This window comes from Mustela nivalis (genome assembly GCF_964662115.1).
Source record: "Mustela nivalis genome assembly, chromosome: 1".
In the NCBI taxonomy this organism is placed as follows: domain Eukaryota; kingdom Metazoa; phylum Chordata; class Mammalia; order Carnivora; family Mustelidae; genus Mustela; species Mustela nivalis.
In genome coordinates this window covers 121,267,972-121,292,191 of record NC_139020.1, presented here as the reverse complement: position 1 = coordinate 121,292,191, position 24,220 = coordinate 121,267,972, and the positions used below count along the sequence as shown (strand labels likewise).

The 24,220-nt window shown below is 50.9% G+C and overlaps 2 protein-coding genes across 3 annotated transcripts in view; both read right to left on the bottom strand.

The window, feature by feature from the left end:
* COPB2 (COPI coat complex subunit beta 2) overlaps positions 1 to 24,220 on the bottom strand; it is a 460,843-nt gene that overhangs the window by 151,299 nt on the left and 285,324 nt on the right. The gene's annotated exons all lie outside the window — the stretch shown is intronic.
* RBP1 (retinol binding protein 1) lies at positions 1,108 to 24,220 on the bottom strand. Of its 2 annotated transcripts, XM_082741056.1 has the most exons (4): positions 23,778 to 24,220; positions 23,073 to 23,251; positions 3,204 to 3,305; positions 1,108 to 1,357 (listed from the first exon to the last, which is right to left on the bottom strand). In XM_082741056.1, the coding sequence occupies exons 1-4, from the start codon at positions 23,848 to 23,850 to the stop codon at positions 1,304 to 1,306; spliced, it is 408 nt and encodes a 135-aa protein (XP_082597182.1). In that variant the 5' UTR covers positions 23,851 to 24,220; the 3' UTR covers positions 1,108 to 1,303. The 2 variants fall into 2 exon arrangements, with proteins under 2 accessions (XP_082597182.1, XP_082597183.1); XM_082741057.1 differs by lacking the exons at positions 1,108 to 1,357; positions 3,204 to 3,305 and adding an exon at positions 16,934 to 17,068.

Below are 24,220 nucleotides of genomic sequence, written 5' to 3'. Positions count from 1 at the left end.
CGGGTGCCTGGGTCCTACCTAGAGACGCTCTGCTGTAACTGGTTGTGAGGAGTGGCCTGGGTATAGGAAGTTCTGTAAGCTCTGAAGGTCTGTAACCTTCAGCCAGGTCTGAGAGCCGCTGGTCTAGTGCCTGGCAGTCTCCAAGTTGTATACGAGTTACCAAGCTTCACAGCCCACCTCGGTGGGAGGGGAGCTAGATCATTAGTGTGGTTTTCTGATGTGAGCAATGAGATTCAGAGACCTGTGGTATTGCTCTGTGAGTGGTGGGGCTGGAGTTCAAACTCCACTCCTGAGACTCCTACCCCAGTACTCTTTCCAAGGGGCAGGGCACACCCTAAGCAGAACTGATGTTGAAAGGGTCCTGGATGTAAGTCTTCTCTTTCCCAGTGCTTTTTCCTATCCTGGTCTCTCATCTCCTCACTCACCCTTTAGTTTCCCTAAGTTCCTTTATGCAAAAGTACACTAGCTGTCATTTACACTTTAGTGTGAACACGAGGCGGCTTTCCCTCTAGAGGGATCTGCAAGTTATGTTTCATCTGTAACAGTTAAAGGAAGGCTTTACAGCAGCCCATAGATGAGTTGGGAATGTTTTGGGGGCGGTAAAGTTTAGGCTCATGATGCCTCTAAAATGAAATCCAACTGGTAGTTGCCTTTGATTGAGGTTCACCTCATTCTAGCTTTGGCTTGCAATTCTATCCAGTTCCATCTCATTCACAAAAAATTTTTAGACCATCTCCTATGTGTACAATCTGGAGCTAAAGATCTCCATTGGTCAGATCTCCTTAACCAGGCTTTAAGTGCCCAGGGGGAAGTGGCGGGGAGAGCGTCTTCTCTTGCTTCTGTGGCAGTCACCATATTTTGGCCCTGAATGGTCGTGTAACATGGTAGGTGCTTAATATGTGAAAAGCTGAATGTGAAGTCACACATCCTGACCGTGAGCCCATGCTCTTGGGGAAAGATCTTACAGGTGCACTGTCAGGACTAAATCAGCAGGTGTGTGGATGAATTTCTCCCTCTGCCCAGGGGTGGCATCGGGAGAAGCTGGCTTCAGAAGCCCCAGGGAAAAAGTGAGCACAAGGGGGTTTGGAAGATTCTTCAAAACAGATGTCTGGAGGAGAAATCACTTTTATTGGGATGGCTTTGTTATAAGGAAAAGTAAAAAGAGACAAAGCTGAGAGAGTGCCTCTGCTAACAGGTGCCTGCGGGTGGCTGGACATTTCAGCCCCATGCTGAGCAAAGAAGGGGATCCTGGCCCAAGGGTCCACACCACTCATTCCTCCAGATCCACAGGTCTCCGCAGGCTTCAGTGCACCTTCTTGAATACTTGCTTGCAGACCACTCCCTGCACTCTCATCTCCTGAAACAAAAGCAGACATTTGCCACTGGCCGGAGCAAGGTCACACTTGGGGCTCGGTGCGTGCAGGGGCAGGAACTTGGAAAACACTCAGTGTCTGTTATTTTTCCTCAAGAGTTGGCGTGAACTAACCAATTCCTTAGAAAGTGAACCGGATCTGTGGAGATGGGGCTCTGCTATGCCCCGTAGGCAGAGCTGGCTGGGAAAAAGGTAGCTGAAAACTGGCCAACAGGACCTACTGATGACTCCCCTCCTCTTACTCTGCTCAAGGGGCTGAAAGGCTTTAAGAACCTCAGGCCTGAGCAGGACAGAGTCTTTGCCCAGGCCTGGGAGAAATCAAGCCCGGACACACGGCTTGACCCCAAGAGGACTCAGTAGGTTGTCACAGGCCAAGGCTGGAAATTAGCCCGGAGACTCCAGCTTCAGGCATACGTTGGAGTACCCGGGAAGCCTGAACGATGCCTGGGTCCCAGGCTAGACCAGTTGTATCAGTGTCTCAGTGGGTGGAGCACTATTATTAAAAGCTCCCAGGTGGTACTACATGCAACCCAGAAAATCCATGCTCTGTCTACAGGGCAGTCCCCATGGAGATGCCAGGAGGAATGACAGCATGGTGTCACCACATCTTGCAAGTGTTTTGTTTTGATTGAAGGAGGCTGGAAATCTGAATATTTATGTGACATCTTGTAATTTTTAAACTGTTGCCTGAAGAAGTTTGAAGCTCACTGATGGTCACATAAAAGAGGCCTGAGGCCCTCATTTTGCAACTTTGGGCATTAAGCCACAGAACCACTGAGCCGGAAGAGCCAGTAGAGATCACATCGGCTTCCCTCATGCCTCTGCTGTTGAGGAAACAGAGGCCCCGGGAGAAGACGGGCTCAAGGTCAGGCACTGCAGAGCCCAGGCTCTCCGCATTAGCCTAAACTGCTTCTGAAAGCCATGCCCTCATGCCTCCTCCCAGCACTCACGCATCCCAGGGCTCTTAGGGACTCTGGCCTTTGCAGAACCCCCATGTGGCAGGATGGCATTTTGAAGATGAGGCTCAGGGAAGGAAGGCACTTATTCAAAGGTACCCAGTGAGGTTGAACCCAAGTCACCCAGACCAGGTTGTTTTTTATTTTTGTTTTTGTTTTTGTTTAACTTGGAAGGTAATTGAAAAGTTCCAAAGGTGCAGGAGTGATGGAGGTCTCCTTTCAGAGGATATGTGTTATTTTAGCCCTCCAGGGGCTAAGACCCTTACTCTTGAGTTGTGCATGCTTCTCCCAGACAGCGGATGGAGAAGTGGCTTTGACTAGAGTTCCCAGGCTGGAAGCCCACACCTGAACTGGAGAAAGGCTTCTCCTCCCCTGACCTAGAGTGTTGAGATCAGGTCTTAGAGAAGCTTAAAGAATTCTCCTTGGTTCTAGCCTGCCACAACTTGGCATGGTGAACATAGAGTTTGGGAGCAAATTTCAGTTCTTCCAGTTTCTAGCTGTGTAACTTGGATGTAAGTCTCCGTGTTCCCATCTTCAGAATAGGAACCCTAATAGTACCTGGCCCATGGGGCTGCTGAGAGAACAGAAAGAGATATGGAATGCAGAAGAGCTTAGCTCCACATCTGCTGCTTGGCAGAGACATCTCTTCCCCTCCTGCCTCTGGCTGGACAACTGAGTCAGCCTAGACCTTGAAAACACATCCCTTGGTTTTTAAAGTCATTCAAGTGTCTTCTCCTGGTCCTTGGAAGAGAAGCTTCAGAGCAGAACCAAGGCCCAGCTATAAGGCCTTCTTCCAAGGTCCACAGGACCTCAACACTGACCAGAGCTTCCAAGCCCAGCTCTGCCCCACACCACCCCACACACCAGCAACCTACCAGGTGCAGCTCATCACCTTCAATCCACTGGGTCCAGCCACGTCCCTCCTTTTCACCTTTCTGCACACACTCAAGCTTGTCCCCATCCCAGCTCACCGTGGTCTGCCAAGCAAAAGAATATGGTGGTCAGTTTTGAGCAAGCAGCCCCTGGGGGCAGCCCCAACCTTGATAACCCAGGGTGCGCTCAAGTCAATTTCATTAAAGAAAATTTGCAGCCGAATTCTGTCCATCATGTGCTTTTTTTTTTTTTAAGATTTTATTTATTTGACACAGAGAGACACAGTGAGAGAGGGAACACACAATGAGAGAGGGAACACAAGCAGGGGGAGTGGGAGAGGGAGAAGCAGGCTTCCCAGCAAGCAGGGAGCCTGATGCTGGGCTCAATTCCAGGACCTGAATATTATGACCCAAGTCAAAGGCAGATGCCCAATGACTGAGCCACCCAGGCACCCCACCACCATGTGCTCTTATTACAGTATGCAAATCAGTTTTAAAACTTACAAAAACCATCCTAAATTTCACTTAAAGGGGTAATTAGAAGAGAAAAGGACATTAGGGTGGGGATCTCAGAGCTGGGGCTGGCGCTTGGAAGGGAGGAAGGGCTTCAGAGGGCTGAGCTCCCACCAGGTGGGCAGGGAGAGGGCTACGTCCTATATCTTGCAGGTGAGGTTAACTTCTCAGAGTGCTCTGCCTTTTCCTAGACCTCCCCCCCCCCCGCCCCCGCTTCCTTCCTTCTTTCTTTCCTTCCTTCCTTCTATTGTTTCAACCTTTGCAAGTTCTTAGGACACATAAGACTTGAGCCCTGCCCTCAAAGATGTTTCCATCTCATGAAGAATGACCTTAGATATAAATAACCACCTGTAGGTACAAATGGCAGCCCTTCCAGCTCTCTGTGCTGTTTCTACATCCTCATGACTCCATTTGGAGCAGGGATTAGCTTCTCTATTTTACAGAGTGGGTTAAGGGACTGGCCAAGTTCACCCAGGTGGCCAGTGACAGAGTCAGGTCAGAACACAGATCTGTGGGGCTCCAAAACCCTCCTGCCCACTTTGACTACACTTCTTTCTGAGGTGTCGATTGTCACCAGAGTTACAGACCAGATGCTGTGGGATCCCAGATGAGAGTCAGAGAAGGGGAAGCTCTGGAAGGAGGAAGCAAGAGGCCAAGGCCTTGAAGGACAGGAGAATGGAGCTGGAGCCGAAGAAAGGAGGCATGGAGGGAGAGGAGTTTTCAGTGGATCACTGTAAGATGAAGGCACAGAGATGGGACAGCATCAGGCATGCTCGGGAATGCTCCTCAGGTGGGTTCCTGGTGGGGGTGGCGGCGAGGAGGAAGCTCCTACTGCCCGGTGCTCACTGCCACCCCACTCCCCACCCTCCAGCCCTCTCATCTTCTCTGAGCACTTTGTGCCCTGCGTAGGTGCCTGAGCCACACAGTGAACAGGCCAAATGGAGTCCTAACTGCCACAGTGGGGAGGCAGGGCTCATAAGGTGGAACCGCCATGTATGGGGAGGCTGTTTAAGGGGAAGTGGGTAGCTGCAAAGATGGGACATACCACTGGCACCTGCACAAAAGTTGCAGTCCAGACCATGAGTTCTCAGGGACCACTTAAGCCCTGTATGTCTGAGTGAGCCCTTGCCACTCCAGTAAGACGCTGAAGTCTCCTGTGGGCACAGGCTAAGCCTGTGGCTTCCCTCTTCCTGCTGTCTGTCTTCCTTTGGCATGCCCAGCACCTGGGCAGGGCACAAAGTGCTCAAGGAAGTTAATGCCCTCAGGCCCCCTCCTCCTATGACAGGTGGGAACACAGGGCCCCAGAGAAGGGCCATTAACTCAGAGGTCTTGGCTTTACAGAGGTAAGGTTCTAGGGCCCTTGTGGTCCTGGACATGTTCAGACAGCCAGGACAGTTAGCAACAGCCTAATAAAGATTCAGGAGAGAAGTAGTCTGGGAAATGAGTATGGAGTCAGTGGGGGCAATCCCTGTAGGAGGACCTCAGCCTTCTTCTCCCAAGCCCTCTCTCCCTCCTGGGTCTGCTGATGACAGCTCCCTCTGTTGTTGGGATGAGCCTGCCATGGAGCACAGGCACAAGGGCACCAGGTGGAGCCCCTGAGAGCAGGAATCAATCTGACTTCTGGTCCTGGAGCCTGTTTCTTCAGGGAGACACAGCCCAGGAGGACTTGGGATGGGGACGTTCCTTTCTGGGATCTAGAGATGGCTCAGGGCACATGTCCAGCCCCAAGCCAGAGAGGAGGTGGATGTCAGATGAGGTGTTTCGTGGGCAGAGACCACCAATGAGTCAAGCCACAGGACAAGGTGACCATTCTCTGCATGCCTTGTCCATGCCAGGCCTGTGGAGGGACGTGGGGGCAGAGCTCTCTGACATTCCTCAATTTCAAGGAGCTCGTCAGAATACTTGGCTTCCCCATCGACTGAACTTCTTTTCGTGTTTATCCAGAAGTCTACTCTGCATACTAAGGGCTCCAGGCTTCATCAGAGGCTGGGACAGAGTTATTGGTTCCCAGTTAGAATATACACACTTCTGCCTCTGCCAAATATATTAGAGTCTATAAGGGTAGTCATGCCTTCTGTGATGGAAAGGGCGAGAAGCACTCAGAGAAGAGCACAGCAGTAAAAGGAATACCTGTAATCTTGCTTCCTCAGAGATAATTACCCTAACATTGTGATGTATTTATGTCCAGTCTTTTGTTCTATTAATCCATATATATTTCTATTTTTAAAAAATTAGGATTACATCATTTATGGTTTTGTACCCTAGTTTCTTCATTTAATAGAAGCAATTTTCCACTTCAATAAATATTCTGCATAAGCAGTATTTTAATTGTTACATAATATTCAGGAAATGGCTACATAATTTGCGGGGCCCAGCACAAAATGAAAACAAGGGGCTCCTTTTTAAAAAATGATTTGGAATTTTAAGATGGTGACAGCAGAGCATTAAACCAAGGGAGGGGCCCTTCTGTGTATTGTGGCCTGTGTGATTGCACTGGTCACAGGACCAGTAGGCTAAGCCCACTGGTGTTTCATTGTATAGGCACACTATTATTTAGCTCATTCTGTATTCTTGGGCATTTAGGTTATTATTCTGTGCCATTATATATACACAGTTTTGAATATATCATGTTCTTTTTTATTTTAGGGCAGAGAGGCAGAGGGTGAAGGAGAGAGAGAGAGAATCCCAAGCAGGATCCACACCCAGCACAGAGCCCCATGTGTACTCAATCGATTGCCACACCCTGAGATCATGATCTGAGCCGAAATCCAGAGTTGGATGTTTAATCGACTGAGCCATCAGGCAACCCTGAACACATCATGTTCTTAGAATAAATTTACAGGGGAAGAATTGTTGCATTAAAGAATATGCATATTTTTAAGGCTTTTGGTAAGTATTGCCAGTTTGATCTCCAGAAAGCTCATGCCTGTTTACCTTCCAAAACCAATGTCAGGGCATGAAGCTTGAAAGTGATGTTCATTAATAGTAAAGCAGGCTTTGCTCCTGAACTAACATGTTACCCTTTCCAGATCATTTTGCATCTTTTAATGGGGACCATTTGGATATAAAAAATAAAATACCTTACCAAAAGAGTGATGGATAGCAGAATTTCAGGCATCCTGAGAGATGGAGGGACATAGGGAGTGGGTGGAAGGATCTTTGGGTGTAGAGAACCCTTTCTTGGAGCCCTACAATTAGGCCCGTTTATGAGAAGGGTCCCTAACACACAAATGCTATGGCAGTTTCCAAAGGAGGCACTTTCTCAACCGCAAGTTCCTATTGACTCTAACCTTGGTTGGGTGAGTTAGACAGAACAGAGATGAGAATATCTCTGAGGCCGAGCTCAGAGATGTTCAGTAACTTTCTCAGGGTTGCCCAGCTAACAAGGAAAGAATCTGGGTGGGAACATGAGCCTTGCATGACTCCGTGCCCCATGATTCCCAGCCTAGGGCAGGGCACCCGGAGAGGTCTGCAGGAGACTCTGGGGCCTATAGATACATGCAGGGATTACGCGGAGACTCTGAGCAGCCCCCAGGAGAACACCTTTCGGTTCAGTCTAGCTACTGTTGGCTGTGGGTGCTGGGAGCCAGAGATGGGTCCGAAAGGGCTGACAGAGAAGTACCAGGTGCTTACACCCCAACATGGTTGGCACTGGGATTAGGGGTAAGCCCAGAGGCTGCAGTCCTTGGGAGAGCTCCTCGTTCTAACAGGAAACATAACTACTATTTTTCTTTTTAAGTGGGAAGGCATTCCAAACCCAGTGAGTAAGGACAAGCAAGTCAGTGCTGTAAAAGCTTCCCTGGGCTTAAGGAGAGGGAGGAACAAGGGTGGGGGATAGATGGGGCACGCTGCGAGGCTACAAACTGGGACTGTGGCCTGCAGCGTGTTTCCAATGCCCGCCAGTGCTGCTTGCCCCCACACAGCCCCGTGGCTCTGACCTGCTGGGTGGGACCATCAGGGAGGACACTCATCCTGCGGACCAGGAAAACTGCCAGGCTGTCCTCCAAGTTAAAGAGGGCCAGAAGTTCAGCCATCATGTACTCTGGGTTCCTGGTACCTGTCCCCTTACTGTATACTCTCCAGCTGCATCAGGTTGACCCAGTACTCTCAGCAATGAGCACGTTGCTTGGAGTCAGCAGACCTGGGACCTGGCTATGAGGAATGAGCTTCGGTGCCCTCATCTACGAGAGAGGGACTGCTGTTATGTATTGTGGCCAACTGTTCCGTGGGTGGCCCCAGTGGATCACATATTCACACCCTTGTGAAGTCCCCTCCCACACTGACCCTGGCCTTGTCCGCATGGCTTGTTTTGGCCAATGGGACATGATGCAAGCAGCGCCTTTATAAGCACGTGGACACTGGGGGCTTGGTCTCTTAGAACCCTCCCCTTTGGGAACCAAGTTGCTGGACTTTGAGGAAGGCCAGCCCATTCTACTGGGTAAAAGGCCAACGGGAGAAGCCTGATTACTGCACAAGAATTAAGACACCCAGCTGAGCCTTATCTACATGCAGAACTGCCAGTCAACACAGAGAACCATGGGAATGCATGGTTGCTCTTTTCTGTTACTAGGTTTGAGGTGCTTTGCTATGTGGCATTAGGCAACCAAGAGACCAACCAAGAGAGAAAAAGCACATAAAGTGCACAGGGCTGGCATAAGCAGCACTAAGTCCTAGTAATCAAGCCATCCAGAGTTTAGATAGGGTCCAAGTTGAACCATAACTAAAAGGCTTTTATTGGAAGTTGGAGGTTTGTGAGGAAGTGATTGATTGGCTATTCATCATGGCTAAATGTTTCAGAAGCTCCTTCCCTTCCAGAAGCCTTGGACCCAGACCCAGAAGGAGACCTTGCAGGGACTGCCTGCTGAGCTGGGCACCCCAGAGCACTGTGACGTCCATGTTCCTAAGACCTAATTAGTTTTTGTTTCAGGAGAAGATCCATTTGGAAACTTCCCACTAGTAGCAGTGATGGCTCCAAAAATGATGATTTAGTTCTCCCACCTGACTATCCTATGTTCACTTTTGGTGGGCACAGATTTTTCTCTTTAAGCTTTGTGTCCTGTAGGAATAAACCAGGCACTCCCCCAGAGGATCAGATTTGTCCTAAGAAAAGAGGGGTGGGAATTGGGGAGGAGGAGGATGACCTAAGAAGAGATGAGGGAAATAAGAAAAAAAGGATTGTTGGAAGGAGACTGGGTCAGAAACAAGGGTCCCTTGTTTTCTTGGGATAACCCCTGATGACAAACACCCCCAGCACCTGAGAACTCATCCTGTGACTTCCTTCTGCAGTAAGAGCCAGCCACCTTCACTGGACCAGGAGCAGGGACATCTGAGACAAGGATTTGCTTGCCCTGTGAATGCCATGTCCGAAAGGATCTTTAAGAGGTTATTCAACCCAGTTTCCCAGCTCAGCCTCTTGCTACTGCTTAATCCATTTAACCAGAGCCTAACAGGGGAATTTGAGGCCAGAGAATGCTCCTGATGTTTTCCAAGTAGCACCGGAAGGCAGATGCCAGTGGGGATTGAGGTGGACAAGGTACCAATGATGAGGATAGGCAGTGCTGCCTTCACTCCCACCACGGGCTCTCGGACTCCACCTTGGAAATGAAGCCCAGATAATTTCAAGGACAAGGGGGAGTCTGGCCACCTTCAGTTCCCTTGCCTTTCTTTTTTTTTTTTTTAAAGATTTTATTTATTTGTCTCAGAGAGAGAGAGACAGAGTACACAAGCAGGGGGAGCTGCAGGCAGAAGGAGAAGCAGGCTCCCAGGTGAGCAATGAGCCCAATGCGGGACTCGATCCCAGGGCCCTGGGATCATGACCTGATCCACAGGCAGGCGCTGAACTGACTGAGCCACCCAGGTGTCCCTTCAGTTCCTTTCCTAAGTAATCCTCACTGCAGAGACCAGCAGGTCTGCAAAAAGGCTGGAGCCCAGGGTGGTGGTTGTAAAGTGAAGTCGGTCTAACTTTTCTATTAAAAACAAATAACCTCTAACACTTTGGCCTTGTCAGCAGCTTTCCCAGAAAGACATGCACCTACAGATGAATGAAGACAGAGCTGCATCACTCTGACAAGGAACTGTCACTTCAAAAGCCATTATCCGGCTCCCCCGACCACTTAGAAGACCCAGCTGGCACTGCTGCATGGGGACCAGTGACACAGAAAACCAGGCAGCCTTAAGAAGCACGTCCCAGGAGTCCCGAGGCCCCCTTGTCCTGCGCAGATGACCTGTACTGGGAGTGACAGACCATTCCCACTAAATGGATTCATCTCTTGGCAATGACCCAGCACAGTCTACAAATAGTGGGATTCAACCTACCTCCCAGGGATCTGTGACAGTTGTTAAGGGTCCTACATGCCCCAAACACCTGTTCTGATGAGCCGGGGGAGGATCAATTATGGACCCCTCCACACTTGCCCACGCAGCTCCAGCAAGCCCTGTGTTCATGCACCCACCTCCCAGATATGGCTGGGACTGAATGTTAATGTCTCTGAGGCTCCAGAGCCACATCAGAAGGGAGGCTGCCATGTGTGCAAAAGCCAGAGCCAGGACTGACCCAGGTCTGACCCCAAAACTTGTGCTTTTGAAATTCTGGAAGGGGTGGGGGACTGAAAAACCAGACAGTGAGTAGACACTTCCTCTACATGATGTGAATTGTTAAAAGATGCAAATTGGCCACTCCTCCTGGTTGAGTTTAAAGTGCGCCTCACCCGTTGATTTTAAAGTGTGCATCACCCATTGAGCATTCCTGGGACAAAAAGAAGGTTCTCAGCCTCTGGTGCCTGTGTTAAATAAGTGAGCAGATGAGGTCAGGGAAGGTAACGGAGAACCTGCTGAGTGCCAGGTACTTCTGTTTCACTTGACTTTCAAGCTTTACCTCTGGTAAAAATTAGACTTAGTATTAGACTTCGTTAAGCAACCAGCCTAAGTCTCCTAGGGGTTATGGGCTGAGCCTTCCCTTGGATCCAGTTCTTTCTGGCGGAGAAGTCTACTTGCTGCCCACAAGGCAAGGCCAGGTGAGCGATGGGCCCACTCTTCTCCTGATCCACCTCTAGGAGGCTGACCATTATCTAAAATCAGCACATTCGGGGGCTGGGGGGAGAAGCCAATTCTCTCTAAAAGCAAATTAAAATGAAATTAATAAGGCCTTAAAATGTGAACGAGTAATTAGAGACCGAAAAGCTGTTAAAAGCAACTACTTCAGTAAAGCCACAACAAGGCCTTTGTGGGCATGAGAGAATGCAACGCTAATGCCACGAAGGAGCTAACAGCAAATGGTAACAATTCTTAGGACAAACGAAACGCTAAAATGCTAAGACTGACCTTGACATGTCATTTTTTAAATTCCTTAAACATTCCAGGAAGTTCCCAGGATCAATTTTAAAACAAGAAGCCCTCAGAGAGCTCAAGGCGCTAGGAGGCCAATATTCTGGATAGGGAGGAGGGAAATGGGACTGGGGAGGGTCACAGGGCTCATGTGGAACTGTGCTCAGTCAATCCAGGGACCCAGTACCAAGTGTCCCAATCTAGGGACCCAAAGTCTGGGCTGGACCCCAGCCATGCCATGGAGCAGCTCAGCCTGGAGGGAAGGCAGGCATGGAAACTGGCATTCCATGTTGGGCTATGTGGTGGGTACCCAACCTAGCCTGGAGGGTCAGGGAGAGCTTCCTGGTGGAAGGAAGAGCAACACTGTCCTTGTCACCATCACCATCATTACCCTAACAACATGGGTTGAATACTCACTACGTGCTAGGCAGGGTATTAAGCGCAACATGAGTCATATCTTGCTGGAGAACTTACACTTGCCCCGTTTTACAGATGTGGAGACTGAGGCTTTCAGATCACCCAGCCATATAGTAGGCAGATGAGATTTGACTCCAGAGTCCATGTTCTTGGCTATTGTGCTCTGCAGCTACCTGATCTCAGTGGATTCTTGAATGAGCAGGATTCTCTGGCATGGTTCTGTGCAAGTGAACACTCGACAGTTGTAGATTTGACACCTACACACTAGTCTCGGGTGCTGGAAACAGAGGCAGTGAGGCGACGACCCTACTCTCAAGAGCACACAGACTATGAAAGAAGACAAGTAGAGAATTCCAGTAGAATGGCAAGCGCTGGGTAGAAGTAGGTGATGGTAGTTGTGGAAGGGGGAAGGCATCTCATTAGTCTCTGATATAGGGACAGAGGTCCATCAGGGAAGGCTTCCTGGAGGAGGTAATTGATACTGGAAGTAAAGCTGGAACTGACACCAGAAAACACCATGAGAGTTAGGTTAAGAAGGAGAAATTGGAAAAGAGGAATGAGGGTATCCCAAGTAGCAACCTGGACAGATGCAGGGAGGCAAGGGCCGCATGTGGGAGGCTTCTCAATGAGTTCTGCCCATCTGGATTCTCTCGGCATGACCTTCCCCCTGGAGTCTGACCCTTTACCTCTAACTCCAGAATTTCCTGGGGAGAGATGACTCAGCCTCTCTTTTCCTGCACTTTCCATCTTTGTGGCTCCAACCAGCCAGGCCTGGAGCAATGGGCAATCCGGATGTTAGCAGGCAGAGCTGGCCTGCTACTTGAGCTGGGGGTGAGGAGTCAGCTTATTATCAATGATAGTCCACCCTGGCAGTGGTGGGTGGGGGGAAAGGGGGTGGGGAGTAAGGGAGGAGCCATCCTGCCCCAGAGAGCTCGGAGAGGCTTTGCAGGGCAGAGTCCACCAAAGCCTCATCCTTTTCACAAGAGCCTCTGGTTCCTTCTTTTTATCTTTCTTTTCCTTTTTTTCTTCTTCTACTTTTTATCCTTCAAGGCAAACAGAAACAAGCGGCTCCCATAAGATAAGAGATGCTAGCTTAGTAACCGAGGAGGAGTCGCCAGCAGGTCAGGGTCTCTGAACCGAGAGCTCTTTGGGGTCAGGGATCTTTTTATTCACTGCAGGATACCAACCCCACCTGGGTATCTATGCGGATAAAATGCATATTACCAATGAATGAATGAACAAACAGCAGAAAACATTCTAGGGCAGTCTTAGAATTTTTCGGGCAATGATCAGATTTTTTTTTTAGACAAAATATCCCAGGCAATGTAGCTGTTTATTCTTTTGTAGATTAGCCTTGAGAAACGTGTTAGCCATTGTGTGCTTCTGAGTCCTGGAGAACTTAGTCATCACGCCCAGGGTCACACAAGCCAGGAAGAGTATGAGTCATGGTTTCAACCCACTTCGGTCCAACTCCAGATCTACCGCCTGCCCACTGTTCCCACATGAGCTTGCAGCCATGGATGCTTTTGCTGCCAAACAGTGACTGGGAGGCTATGGGGCTGGAGCTGGCCCCACCAAGGGACTGTGTGACAGCCTTGGAGACATCCAGACCTGAGCCCCAATCCACTCCGGCTTCTTTCCAGCAGGGAGACCCTGAGCACTGTACTCCACCTTCTGAGCCATCATGTTCTCACCTGCACAGCGGGGCCAGTGAGCCCTGCCCCAGAGCAAGAACCATGGGGACAAAATGACACAAGGGGCTGCAAGGACCTATTTCAGTGCTAGAAACAGAAAATACTTCAGTGAGCTGCGGCTGGCCTTGCATTTGATATGCTAGATAGGGGAGCCCACAATTTGCATGTACAGTGCCTACCACAGAGGGCTCCAATGTGTTCATCAAAAAAGTGTCAAGGCCCTGTGAGGCCAGCGTTCTAGATGGCAAGGAGAGAAATGGGGCCGGAGAAGGTCTTAGGGATCATATGGGACTGTGGGACTGTGGGACTGTGGAACTGTGGCATGTTCCCTCTGGCTGTGGAGAGGGCCCTGCCCTTGGCTCCTACTCTTGGACTAGACCATCGCAGGCTTTCCTGCCTCTAACCCTCACTATGAAGTAGTAGGTACTCCTGATTTTATAATTATCCCCAATTTCACAGACAAGTCAAGGCAAGGAGAGGTGAAATAACTCACTTAAGGCCACCCAGTTTGTAGGTGGCATAGATGGGACTCCAAAGACAACAGTCTGGCTCCAGAGCTAAACCAGTTATGACTCAGCCCCACCTCTCTGGCCTGCCTCAGAGGGCATCCAGCCATGGCCAGCCTCCACCATGGGGGAGAACGAGAGCCAGAGCAGACCCCGCTCCTCAGCCCGACAGTTCCATCCCATGACAGCACTACTTCACTGGGGTCACTGCACTGGAGATTTCAAAAGCCTCCCAGAGAAATTCTTCCAGAGCTGGGACTGTGAACATAACAAGGACCCCGCCCCTTTCTGGTAACAATCTGGAGTCAGACTGCCAGGATCCCAAAGCAGGCTCCACCAGCTACCTCATCAGGTATCACCAGTGGTGACACCTGTTCCGCCTTTCATTCATTTCACGTACAATATAGGAAGAATTCGGGCATTTTCCTTAAAAAATTGTGAGGATTGAAAGGATCTGTTTATGGAAAGGGCCTAGAATTCCTCGCACATGGGAAACACCCAATAAGCATTATTGTTAAATGGCAAATGGATTCTGCAGTGATAAGATCTACCATTTACATTGTTTGAGGTCCTGCTATTTTTACTTAACACCCATTTGACAAACACACTGGAGCCTCTAGGCACTGGACATGCAAAGTATGGGCCCCCCTGTCTAGCATCTCAAATGCATGAACAAGTGTCCCAGGTGCCCTGGGAACAACAGCTGCAGAGCGGGGCAGTGAAGCAAAAGGAAAGGATGAGGTGGGATGGGGGGTTAGGACAACATTGGTGGACAGTTGAGCTGGTCTTGACCAATGGTATTTATTTAGCAGGGGACTTATCTCAAGTGAGTGGAGAGATGAAAGAAGAAAGGCAAGCGAAGGCATCTGCATGTGGTAGTGGTGGGAGGGGCGAGGATAAGGAGTGAGCCCGGGAGTGGAGGTGCAGAGACAACCACGGCCATGTCCTGGAAAGCACAAGCCCCCTCAGGACTTGGCATGTCAGTGGTGGGGAGCCCTGGGGGTTTGGCTAGGGAATGAGCTCATCAGATTCCCTTTTTAGAATGTGAAGGGTGGGCGGAAGTACTGAGGATGGTGGATGGGAGAAATAATTCATAGAAAGTGCTGAGCCTGGTGCACAGGAGTAAGCATAAAGGGGGGGGGTATTATTATTGTTATTATTGTTACCAGCGTGAGACATTCAGAGCTGTGGGGATGGGGGAAGGGAAAGAGAGGCTAAGAAGCAGAATCCACGGAACTTGTTGATGGGTTGCCCATAAACACTTTTCATTTATCTTCACAGTGATCATTTATGGGGCTACGCAGTGGTCTACGGAATTAAAAAGCCACAGTCACTCTGGCCACCTGTGGTTATGTGGCACTTAGCTACATGGGCAGGAGGCAGCCAGCTCTGTCAACCACATAGGGTCAGGAGTCAGAGAGATGTGAAGTTGAATCCCAGGGATATGGTTAACCAGCAGTGTGGGCAGGAGGGCAGAAGGGGTTTCCCACCCACTCACTTCTTCTGGTTCTAGGCCCTGTGACTGCCTCAACCAACAGAATACAGAAAAATATGGCTATATGACTTCAGAAGCTAGGGAGATCCCAACAGTGTTCCACCCTTACTTACACCTTGTTCTCTTGACCCTGTCATTCCTGGGATCCAGCAACCAAGACCCGAGGAAGTACAGGCAGCCAGGAGACAGTGAGTATGGAGGGCCATAGGGAATGGGGTTCCTCCAGCTAGGAGGACCAGCCACCCTCTTTGCGCTCTGTCCAGATTTCAGATTCATGAACAAAATAAACCACTGTTATTTCTTGGAGTGTGGGAGCACTAAGTTTTGGAGTGGTTTGTTACACAGCAATAGAAAAAGGATACAATTCACCACCACACTGAATTTTCACACCAATCCCATCCGTGCTGCTACCCCGGCTCATTTTTACAGATGAGGAAACACAGCTGGAAGCTGGACCCAAGACTCAAATCCAGGTTCATCTCAAAGCCAGAGCTCCTCAGTGTTTTGTCATAACCCCATACTTGCCCACACGCTATTGGCGCCTGCTGGGCACAATGCACACACCGTTGGTGTCATCTACTTAAAGCTCCGTTGCACACCACTGTGGGCTGCTGCGAGTTTGGCATCCCCAAGAAGACTCCATCCACAGGGACTGGACCGCATCTCTCTGCTCTCATTCGGCCCCCCAGAACCAGGCACCCAGAGCTCCAGGATGGGCTTACTACTCTGAGTCATGACCAGCACATCACAGAATCCTGGGCACGGGCCAGCCCACTTCCTCATTTTTCTTTCTTAGTAGTTATCAAAAGCATGGTCTTTGAACCAGCAGTGTCAGCATCATCTGAAAACTCAATAGAAAAACCCGTTCTTGGGTCCACTCCAGACCTTCGGAATTGGAAACCTAGAGGGGTGGGCAGCTCAAATTTGGGAACTATGGCTCTGGCTACTGATGTGGTTCTTAACCACGATCTGTGGACTCTGAAGATCTGAAAATGTTTTAGATGCAAGTGAAAGCAGTTTGAACAGCTGAAGGCAAAGGAAAAGGAATGCCTTGGCTGGCTCAAGTACATGAGAAGCCTTGGAGATGAGCCAGTGGCAGGGGCTCCAGCATACCCCCAGCATCGCAGTTTCTCTCTCGCTCATTTCTGCTTTTCTGCTGGTCTCCTTCTCTTTCCCTTCTGCTGGATTTCTCCAGGCAGCTATGGGCGATGGCACGGCACTTAACATCTTGCCAGCTGATGAACTTCAGGGGACTAGAACACAGCTCTCTGCCAGGGTCCCTACATTAAGCCCCAGGAAAGGGTGAGATTAGGTCACATGTACAGTCATGTGACAGGTCATGGGACACTGTCATCATCCTGGTGTCAGGTCTCATCCTACAAGAGAGAGTGTACGTGACTGGCAGCTCCTCCTGACCCCACAAGGTGAGTGAGGGTGTAACTCCCAACAAAACAGGAGGTGCTTCGGTGGGTGGGTGGGGAGCTATGTTGGCCAGAAAAACAAACAGCAATAGCTGCCCCAACTGCCACCTGGCCATTGTGAGTGATTACTTTGCCCCCAGTCTAGGGCATCAGAAGGGTTTTTGGTCCCTTTTCACACACAGTGCCGTGGCTTCACAAGACACTGTCCCCTGAACCATCTCTATAGTCCTCAGCATCTGCCTTGAGAGACAGACAGAGCAGCAATCACTATGCCCGTTTCACAGATGGGAGGACAGAAGCAGTGTATCCAATCATTTAAGGTCACTGTCAGTTGGGTCAGCGGGGAGGATTCAAACCCAGACTCTCATCGCAGAACTCCTCACCACACAGCAGGCCTCCTCAGTACTCTGTGCTCGCCTCCGGGCGGCGCTGGGCTCACAACAGGGAACTGAGGTGCTGGCCATCTGCAGAGCTCCAGGGGAGACCTTGTAATAGAAAACTTCAGAAACAGACCAGTTAGAGTCCTTCCTCTGCCACCAGCTGGCTGGGTGGCCCGACCTCTCTGAGCCTTAGAGTTTCATCTGCAAAATGGGCACAAGGACACTTACAAAACAGCATTTGTTGTGGAGGTCAAAAGAGGCAAATTGTTAAAATCACTTGGTGCAGGCCTGATGCTTGGTAAGGAATTAGAGCATGTTATTTTCCTTTGTTCCTGCTTAACAAAAAACAAAACCTAACATAACGATGTGATTCTTGAAAGCTACTTTGTGCATTTTATATGGGTTGCTTTAATTCTTCTTTTTGTAATCCTCAAAAGCATGCTGCTGACACCAATTTCAAAGGTCGGGGAACTTTAGCTAAGACTTGAAAGAGACTCCGTGTTTCCATTTTGGAAAAGACCCAGCTGAGAGCTGGAGGCCTGACCTGCGGCCCTCAGGAGGCTCCCAAATCTGAGGGCACTCACAGCTCGGTGGCCCAGGGAGTCAATTCTGCCACCCGCATCATGTTTTTGTTGTTTGTTTTTTTTTTTTAAATATGAACCAGAAAAAAAAAATCCATTAATGAGTCAAGAACAGGATCAAAAAGCTGGCAAGAGTTAAAACCAAAGTGTTAACAGCAATTTGGTGGATTTCATGCATTACCATCTATAATTAGATGGATGCATGGGGGGGTGGGGCACGGATGGGCGGATGGAAGGAAGGAAGTCAGGGTGGGAAGGGAAGGAAATACACGGTTAAAAGAGAGAGAATTCAGGAGACCTACAAACACTGATATGGAAAGGTGCACAAGAAGTAGCATGAGTGAGAAAACAACGCGTCAAGGAGTGGATTTTTTCCGCTCCTTTAAAAAAAAAAATTGTTCAATAGATAGACAGCTTCTATATTCGAGGAAGATTTCCAGCAGATCCATAGAAACAGTAGCAGTGATAACCTCTGGGGAGTGGGAATGAGGCCAAGGGGGGGAAGGGGCCCTTTCCTTTGCAGTCCAGAGTCTCCTGGGCTATTTGAATTCTTTCTTTCCTTTTACAATAAAAACAAAGAAAGCAACAGAGGGGCGGAGGGCTGGGAAAGCGGAAGGGAGGCTCTGCGGAAGGGGTCATCCTGAGTTCATAGCTGGATATGAAGGAGAAGCTGCAGCCCGGGGAGGAGGGACCAGGCTCGCACATGAACAAAGGTGCCCCCTTCAGGGACATGCTGACCCAGTGTCCATGGTGGGATGACAAATGGCCCTTCTGCCACCACTGTGTGGAGTGGGGCTCATGGCTGGGATTCCTGACTGAGGCTGCCTTCCACCACAAACGCAGCTCCTGCTGGAAGCGCTGAAAACAAAGAACTCCATCATTCCTCATCCCAAGGGATTCCCTGGCCCAGGAGCAGGGACAATATCTGAAGTTGGGGAGCATCTTCCTCATTCAAGCTCCCCCACCCTGCCAAAGCACCATGGGCTAGATTTCATACATGATACTGGTTTCAAACCCGTCCTGAGGTTTCCTCTTCGTGGATAAAGGCATGCAGGAGGCAGCGGAGAGCAAAGCCACACCTTTACACATCTCCACCACAATGATAGCCCCTGCTGCTTGCAGGTCAAACCTTACTAGAACAGACCGGGAAATGTGAGCGGAGTGATCCCTGGCCACACAGACCCACGTCCTCCAGCCCTCCGCCTGGATAGAGACTGGAGAGCCATTCCCAGTGGCTCTGGGCACAGATGACAATGTGCACAGGGCTCAGATGGCTGGACCCAACCAGCCAGTGGCACATGGCCCTCTGCAGCTGACATTCTAGTTGTCCCACTGTCTATGGAGATTCAGGCACACAGAGATGCTTCCTTCCTTCAGAGCCACGGTTCTCAAGCTTTAGCAGCATCAGAGCCGTGGGACGCACTTACTGAACCCAAGACCTCTGGCCCCACTCCCTGAGGGTCTGATTCAGGAGGCCAGGGGCTGTGGCAGGAGAATCTGTGTCTCTACCTAGTTCTTGTGCTGCTGCTTCTCCTGCTGCTGGTCTCCGCTTAGGAAACCGCAGCTCTAAGGAACCCACAGGGCAAACAAAGACATCTGGCTGCTTGATCCCCGACTTCAGGTAATGGGGTTGGGTAAGCAAGAGAACATCCCATCTAAAGGGGACAATATGACAGTGTCCCGGGGCTTCACACAGCAACCAGGGTGGAAGAAATGGGCACCTGGTGTTTTCAGCAATCTTGATTTTGTTGGTAAGAATGGCCAGAAACATGAAAGCTCACAATCTTTGGCAATGATTGGCAACTGGCTCTGAAATTTTTCAAACATTGTACAGGCCAAACAAAACACATCTGCAGGCCAGATTTCACCCCTTGGCTGCAGTCCTAGAGCACAGATAATGTTCCCACATAAGGAGGCAGAATCAGAGGTCACTGAGCCAGCAAGCCCCTGGGCCCTTCGGGGAAGGATGTCAATGTGACTGCATGGCTCCCGGCAAGAGGTCCCTGCAGTCAGTGGAGCTGCATCTAGGCTCCCTAACGGGTTCTCATCACTCCTATCTTCCCCAGCCTTTCCAGTCTTTGTGGACTGCCCCCCCTCACCTCCGAAATCCTCTCCCAACCAGGCCTTTCCTGACTGCTGGGCCTTTGCGCCTATGGTTCCCTTGGCCTGGAACACTCCTTTCCCTTCTCTATATCTCTCCTAATTCTTGGTGGGCTTTCAAGGCCCCCCTCAGTTGGACAACTTCGATGACTGCTGCTTCCTCACCCCCTTCACACTGTGCTCCTCAGCCCACTGTGTCTCCATCACTGAAGAAAATGGCCTGAGGATGCCCCTGTCTCCTCCCCGGGCAGGTGCCCCTGGGTCTGCAGGGCTGAACCCAGAGCCTGGGGTGGGACAGGTCTGAAACTGCATTTACCTACTGCGGTTCTCTTGGCCTTGGCCTTGGCCTTCCTTCTGTCCCTTTCTGTTTGCCTGGCTGTTTCCTGCCTATCCTTTAAGCCACAGTTCAGACTACTTCCTGTGGGAAAGTTCCCTGACCTCCCAGACCCGGTAGGGGGTCCTCCTCTGGCTGTCCTGCCCCCATCCACACAGCAGTCACCCTGTGACTGGCCTCCTCCCTGCACTGAGCTCCAGGAGGTCAGGAATCCTGTGCAATTCATCTCAATAACACAGAGGCTGCAAAGACAGTATAAGCACCATGACATGTTTGTGGGACCAAGAAAGGGCTGAAAACAGATGAACGCATGACCTTAGGTGAGAAATGAGACCCTTGTCATGTTCTGGGAAGGAAGCTTAGAATGAAGCCAACCTGGCGCTGAGTACAGATTGGTCTCCTCCTGGTCACTGCTCCTGGCTGGTGGGTGCAGAGCATGTGGAGCAGAAGGGGCCGTGGTCAAAGTTCACTTTGGCGAACTGGTGCCTTGCCCCAGACACACTCGGGCCCTAGAGACCTCAGCCAATGTGGTCCCTTGGCAGGCGGCTCCTCAGACTTTGCAAGCCTCGAGCAGGACAGTAGCTGTAATTCTTTATCCTACACTCACTGCTGGCCATGCTCTTCCCTGTAGGCCTCCATCCAGTTGGCAGCCCAGAGAAGAAGGGCTTCTCTGCATGGGCAGGCTGGAGCAGAGGAACTGTCCAATCCCCCAACAGCAACAGCAAGATAAGTAAGTGCCTGTACAACTGAGAGAGGGCTGTCCTCAGTCCTGCGACCACAAAGGTGACCATGAATCCTACAATCCCACCTGGTTTGGCCAGCAGCTGGGCTCTCCGATCTGGTCACCTGGATTGTCCTAATGTCCTTCTGCTGAGCTGAGAAAAGAAGGTAGCCATGTGCCCCTTCCTTTGTGTCTGAACCCCCCCCTCCACTCCTTTTGTTGTGTGTCAAAGTCATCTCTTCCAAAAGTCCTTCTGGGATCTCCTCATCTGGGTACTTCCCTTTGTCACCCCCGATCGCACTGTGTTCTGACAGTTTGTGTGTCTGTCTCCACCACCAAAACTGTGAGTTCCTGGACATCGGGGATTGCAACATCTCCCTGGGTCTCCCTGTGCCCAGTGCAGCGATTAGCCTGGTAGGTACGGGGCGGTGGTTAACGGCAGGGACTCTGGAGCTGACAGACAGAATGTAAATCCTCCCTCTGCCACTCACTTAACCTCCCCAACGTTTCACAGCGAGAAATCCTGCCCCAGTTTTCTTATCTGTAAAATGGGGTTGAAAACAGTTCTACGGATAGTGAGCTGAAATAAAATGGTAGCAGGACATGGTGCATAGTCAACCCTTGATGAGCCCCAGCTAGTATTACTAGGTGATCAATGAATGTTTCGCACATTATAGGATGACGCAGGGAGTGCAAAATGAAAGACGATTAGCCAAATAAGTACAAGCCAGCACATTCCAGAGACTGCAGCGACCCAGAACGTATTGAAATGTCTGATGCGCTCTGTGAGTCCCCTAAGAGTCCCACAAAGTCCCACAGCTTTGTGGACAAGGAGTTTTCTTACAGCACAGTTTCATGCAGCCAGCCAGGGAGAAGATGTTGGGCAGTGATCTGAAAGGCAGAGCCCCACCTTGCCAAGGCGGATGCTGTCTCCTGGTCTCCTTTCCCTCTGGGAGCCCCTCTGGGGATTCAGGGGCCTTAGGTCCTTTAAAGTTACAAGCTGACATGTTCGTACAATAATATTGGCCTCTCCAAAGATGCTCCCTGCTGGCTACCCCCTCTTCTGCCATCATTCCAAACAGCAGACTCAGACACTGACTCCTGACTACTGTCAGATGAATTAACAAAGGGGGATGAGGAGTCCAGGCCTGGGGCTCCTTATCCTCACACACTGGCACCTCTTTAGCCACAGTCCCAGCAAACCTCTACCACTTGGTTTCTGCAGAGGCGACCAGCAGAGAGGTGCCTGGCAGAGGACAGGAGGGTGGGCTTCCATTCCAAAGGTTCAAATCCCATCTCTTGCAAATCTCTTCCCCTCTCAGAGCCTTGACCATTGCATATTATGGGGTCACGAATCTCTCCCTCACTGGGCGGTGTGTAAAATAACAGGCACAGTGTAGGACACACAACAGACCTTCAGTAAATGGCCAGAGGGAAGGGGAGAAGGAGGGGGAGTATCTCCTCAATAAGCAAGGCAGCTGCCTGGGGATGAGCATATTCTAGCTTGGGACCCAAGACTGGGAAAGGGATTCCGGGAGCACCCTGACCTCTCAGTGACCCAAGAATGTTGATGGAGACTTGAGGCTGGCCTTCCAGAGTTTGCTGTGGAAACGCTAATTGGGGTCTCCAGGTCATCAGCTTCCCACCCTGGGGGATGTGCTGCTCCTTTCCCTCCCCCTCCTGCACCAAGGCTTCCTCTGGTCTGGGCTGCAGTGGCACTGACCCACTAGTAGGGGCTGGCTGCAAAGTTCAAAGGAAGCTCAGCCAGCAGTGGAGGACAGGGCGAGGAAGGGGACAGCTAGGTCTCGGTTTGGGGATGAGGTGGGGCAGATCAGAAGCTTCCAGGGGATCATGATGTCCCCTGCTTCCTAGAGTGGCTTCATGCTGGATCATAGGGAAAGTTTTACACTTGAAAAGAGTTCCCTGTGTTTCTTCTTTCCTTCCTCCCTCAGGCCACACAGTACAGCCAGAGGCCAACAGAGGCACAGACTTGTGGGGAATTCCAGCCCAGCTCCTCCCTGGCTTTGCTATTCTGAGCATGTTACTCATCTCTTTGAAACTGTTTCCTCATCTGTAAAATGGGCATACTCAACCCCCCTCACAGATTGTTGTGAGGATTAGGTGAAGTCAAATATATAAAGAAAACACCTGGCTCAGTGCGTGGACACAAGAGAGACTCAACAAACTGCGGCTTTCATAACCATTACTCTCCTGTTTGGACAGAGTCCTATGCTTGAAGAGTCTGCGCTGTCAACTTTGTGGGCTGGCAGTGTGAAGATCCCTAGTCCCTAAAACATAAGGGCCCTGGCTCCCCTCCCAGATGAAGTAGCCCAGCCTTTGGGCAGGCTCCCTGGGCGGGAGATGCCCAGGCATATGCAAATCCTCACCATGCACTTGCGGTCATCTATGCCCGTCAGATCCTCCTCAAACTCCTTCCCAACCTGGAAGTCCATGATATAGTTCCTGAAAGTGCTCAGCGTTCGAATGATCATGTGGTCGCCATCCTGCACGATCTCTTTGTCTGGCTTCAGCAAGTTGGCAATTTTGCGCAAGGCCACATTGACATCTGCAGGGGGTGCCGGGGAAGAGAGAGGCAGAGAGTTGGCAGGAAGATTCTGAGAACTGTCCCAGGGTAGCAGGGGCCCCAGGAGCCAGCTCCTCCCCAGGAGAAGGACCTTTGGGGTTCCCCGCACGCTTAGCGCTGTCTTAGAGAGCAGCCAGTTCTGGGCCTTTTTTTCTTTCTTTCTTTCTTCTTCTTCTTTTTTTTTTTTTTTTTGCAACAAAGTTTTCTGCCCTTATGCTGACCCTTTGAAAACAAAAACTAGCAAACTAAACCCAGCTTTCCTAATGAAGTTATTCACGTCTAGAGTCAGCTATCAGATGTTTACCACTAATTAGCTCTAACAACACCCACTCTCCCAGCTGGAGCCCTGGCGGCCCAAGCCCTTTTCGCTGCCCCGCGCACGAAGCAGAGGCCGGTCCCGGCGGAAGCAGGCGGGCCGCGGGCCCTGGAGGGCTCTAGAGAGCCCACCGCTGGTCCCCGAGGGTCTGGTCGGGGCGCCCCGGGCCGAGTGCTCCGGGCAGCTGCTTACCGAGCGCGCGCAAGTACTCCTCGAAATTCTCGTTGGCCAGCATCTTCCAGTACCCGGTGAAGTCGACCGGCATTTCGGGGGGCTACTGGGGCGGGTCGGCCACGGAGCGGAGAGGAGCACCTCTGGGCTCTGCGGGCGCAGCGGCTCCGGACGCGATCCGGGTGGTGGGCGGCCCGGAAATGTGCGCCCTTGGGGTGCAGGGGGCTCTGAGGGGCGGCGACAGCTGGATTCCAGGCGCTCACAAAGCCCGGGGGAGGCGCCCTTGCAGCCGTCGCTCCTCCCCCTTCGTGGGGGCGGGGCGGGGACGGGGGTTGTTGGAGGGCCAGGTTTGTTCGTGGCCCGAGGCCACCTTCATTCAGTACTTCAGGTCGCCTCCCAAAGAAGGAGATGGGGATGGAGGAGGGGCTTTACTGGCCCAACTCTTCGGTTCCCGCGGGATTCCT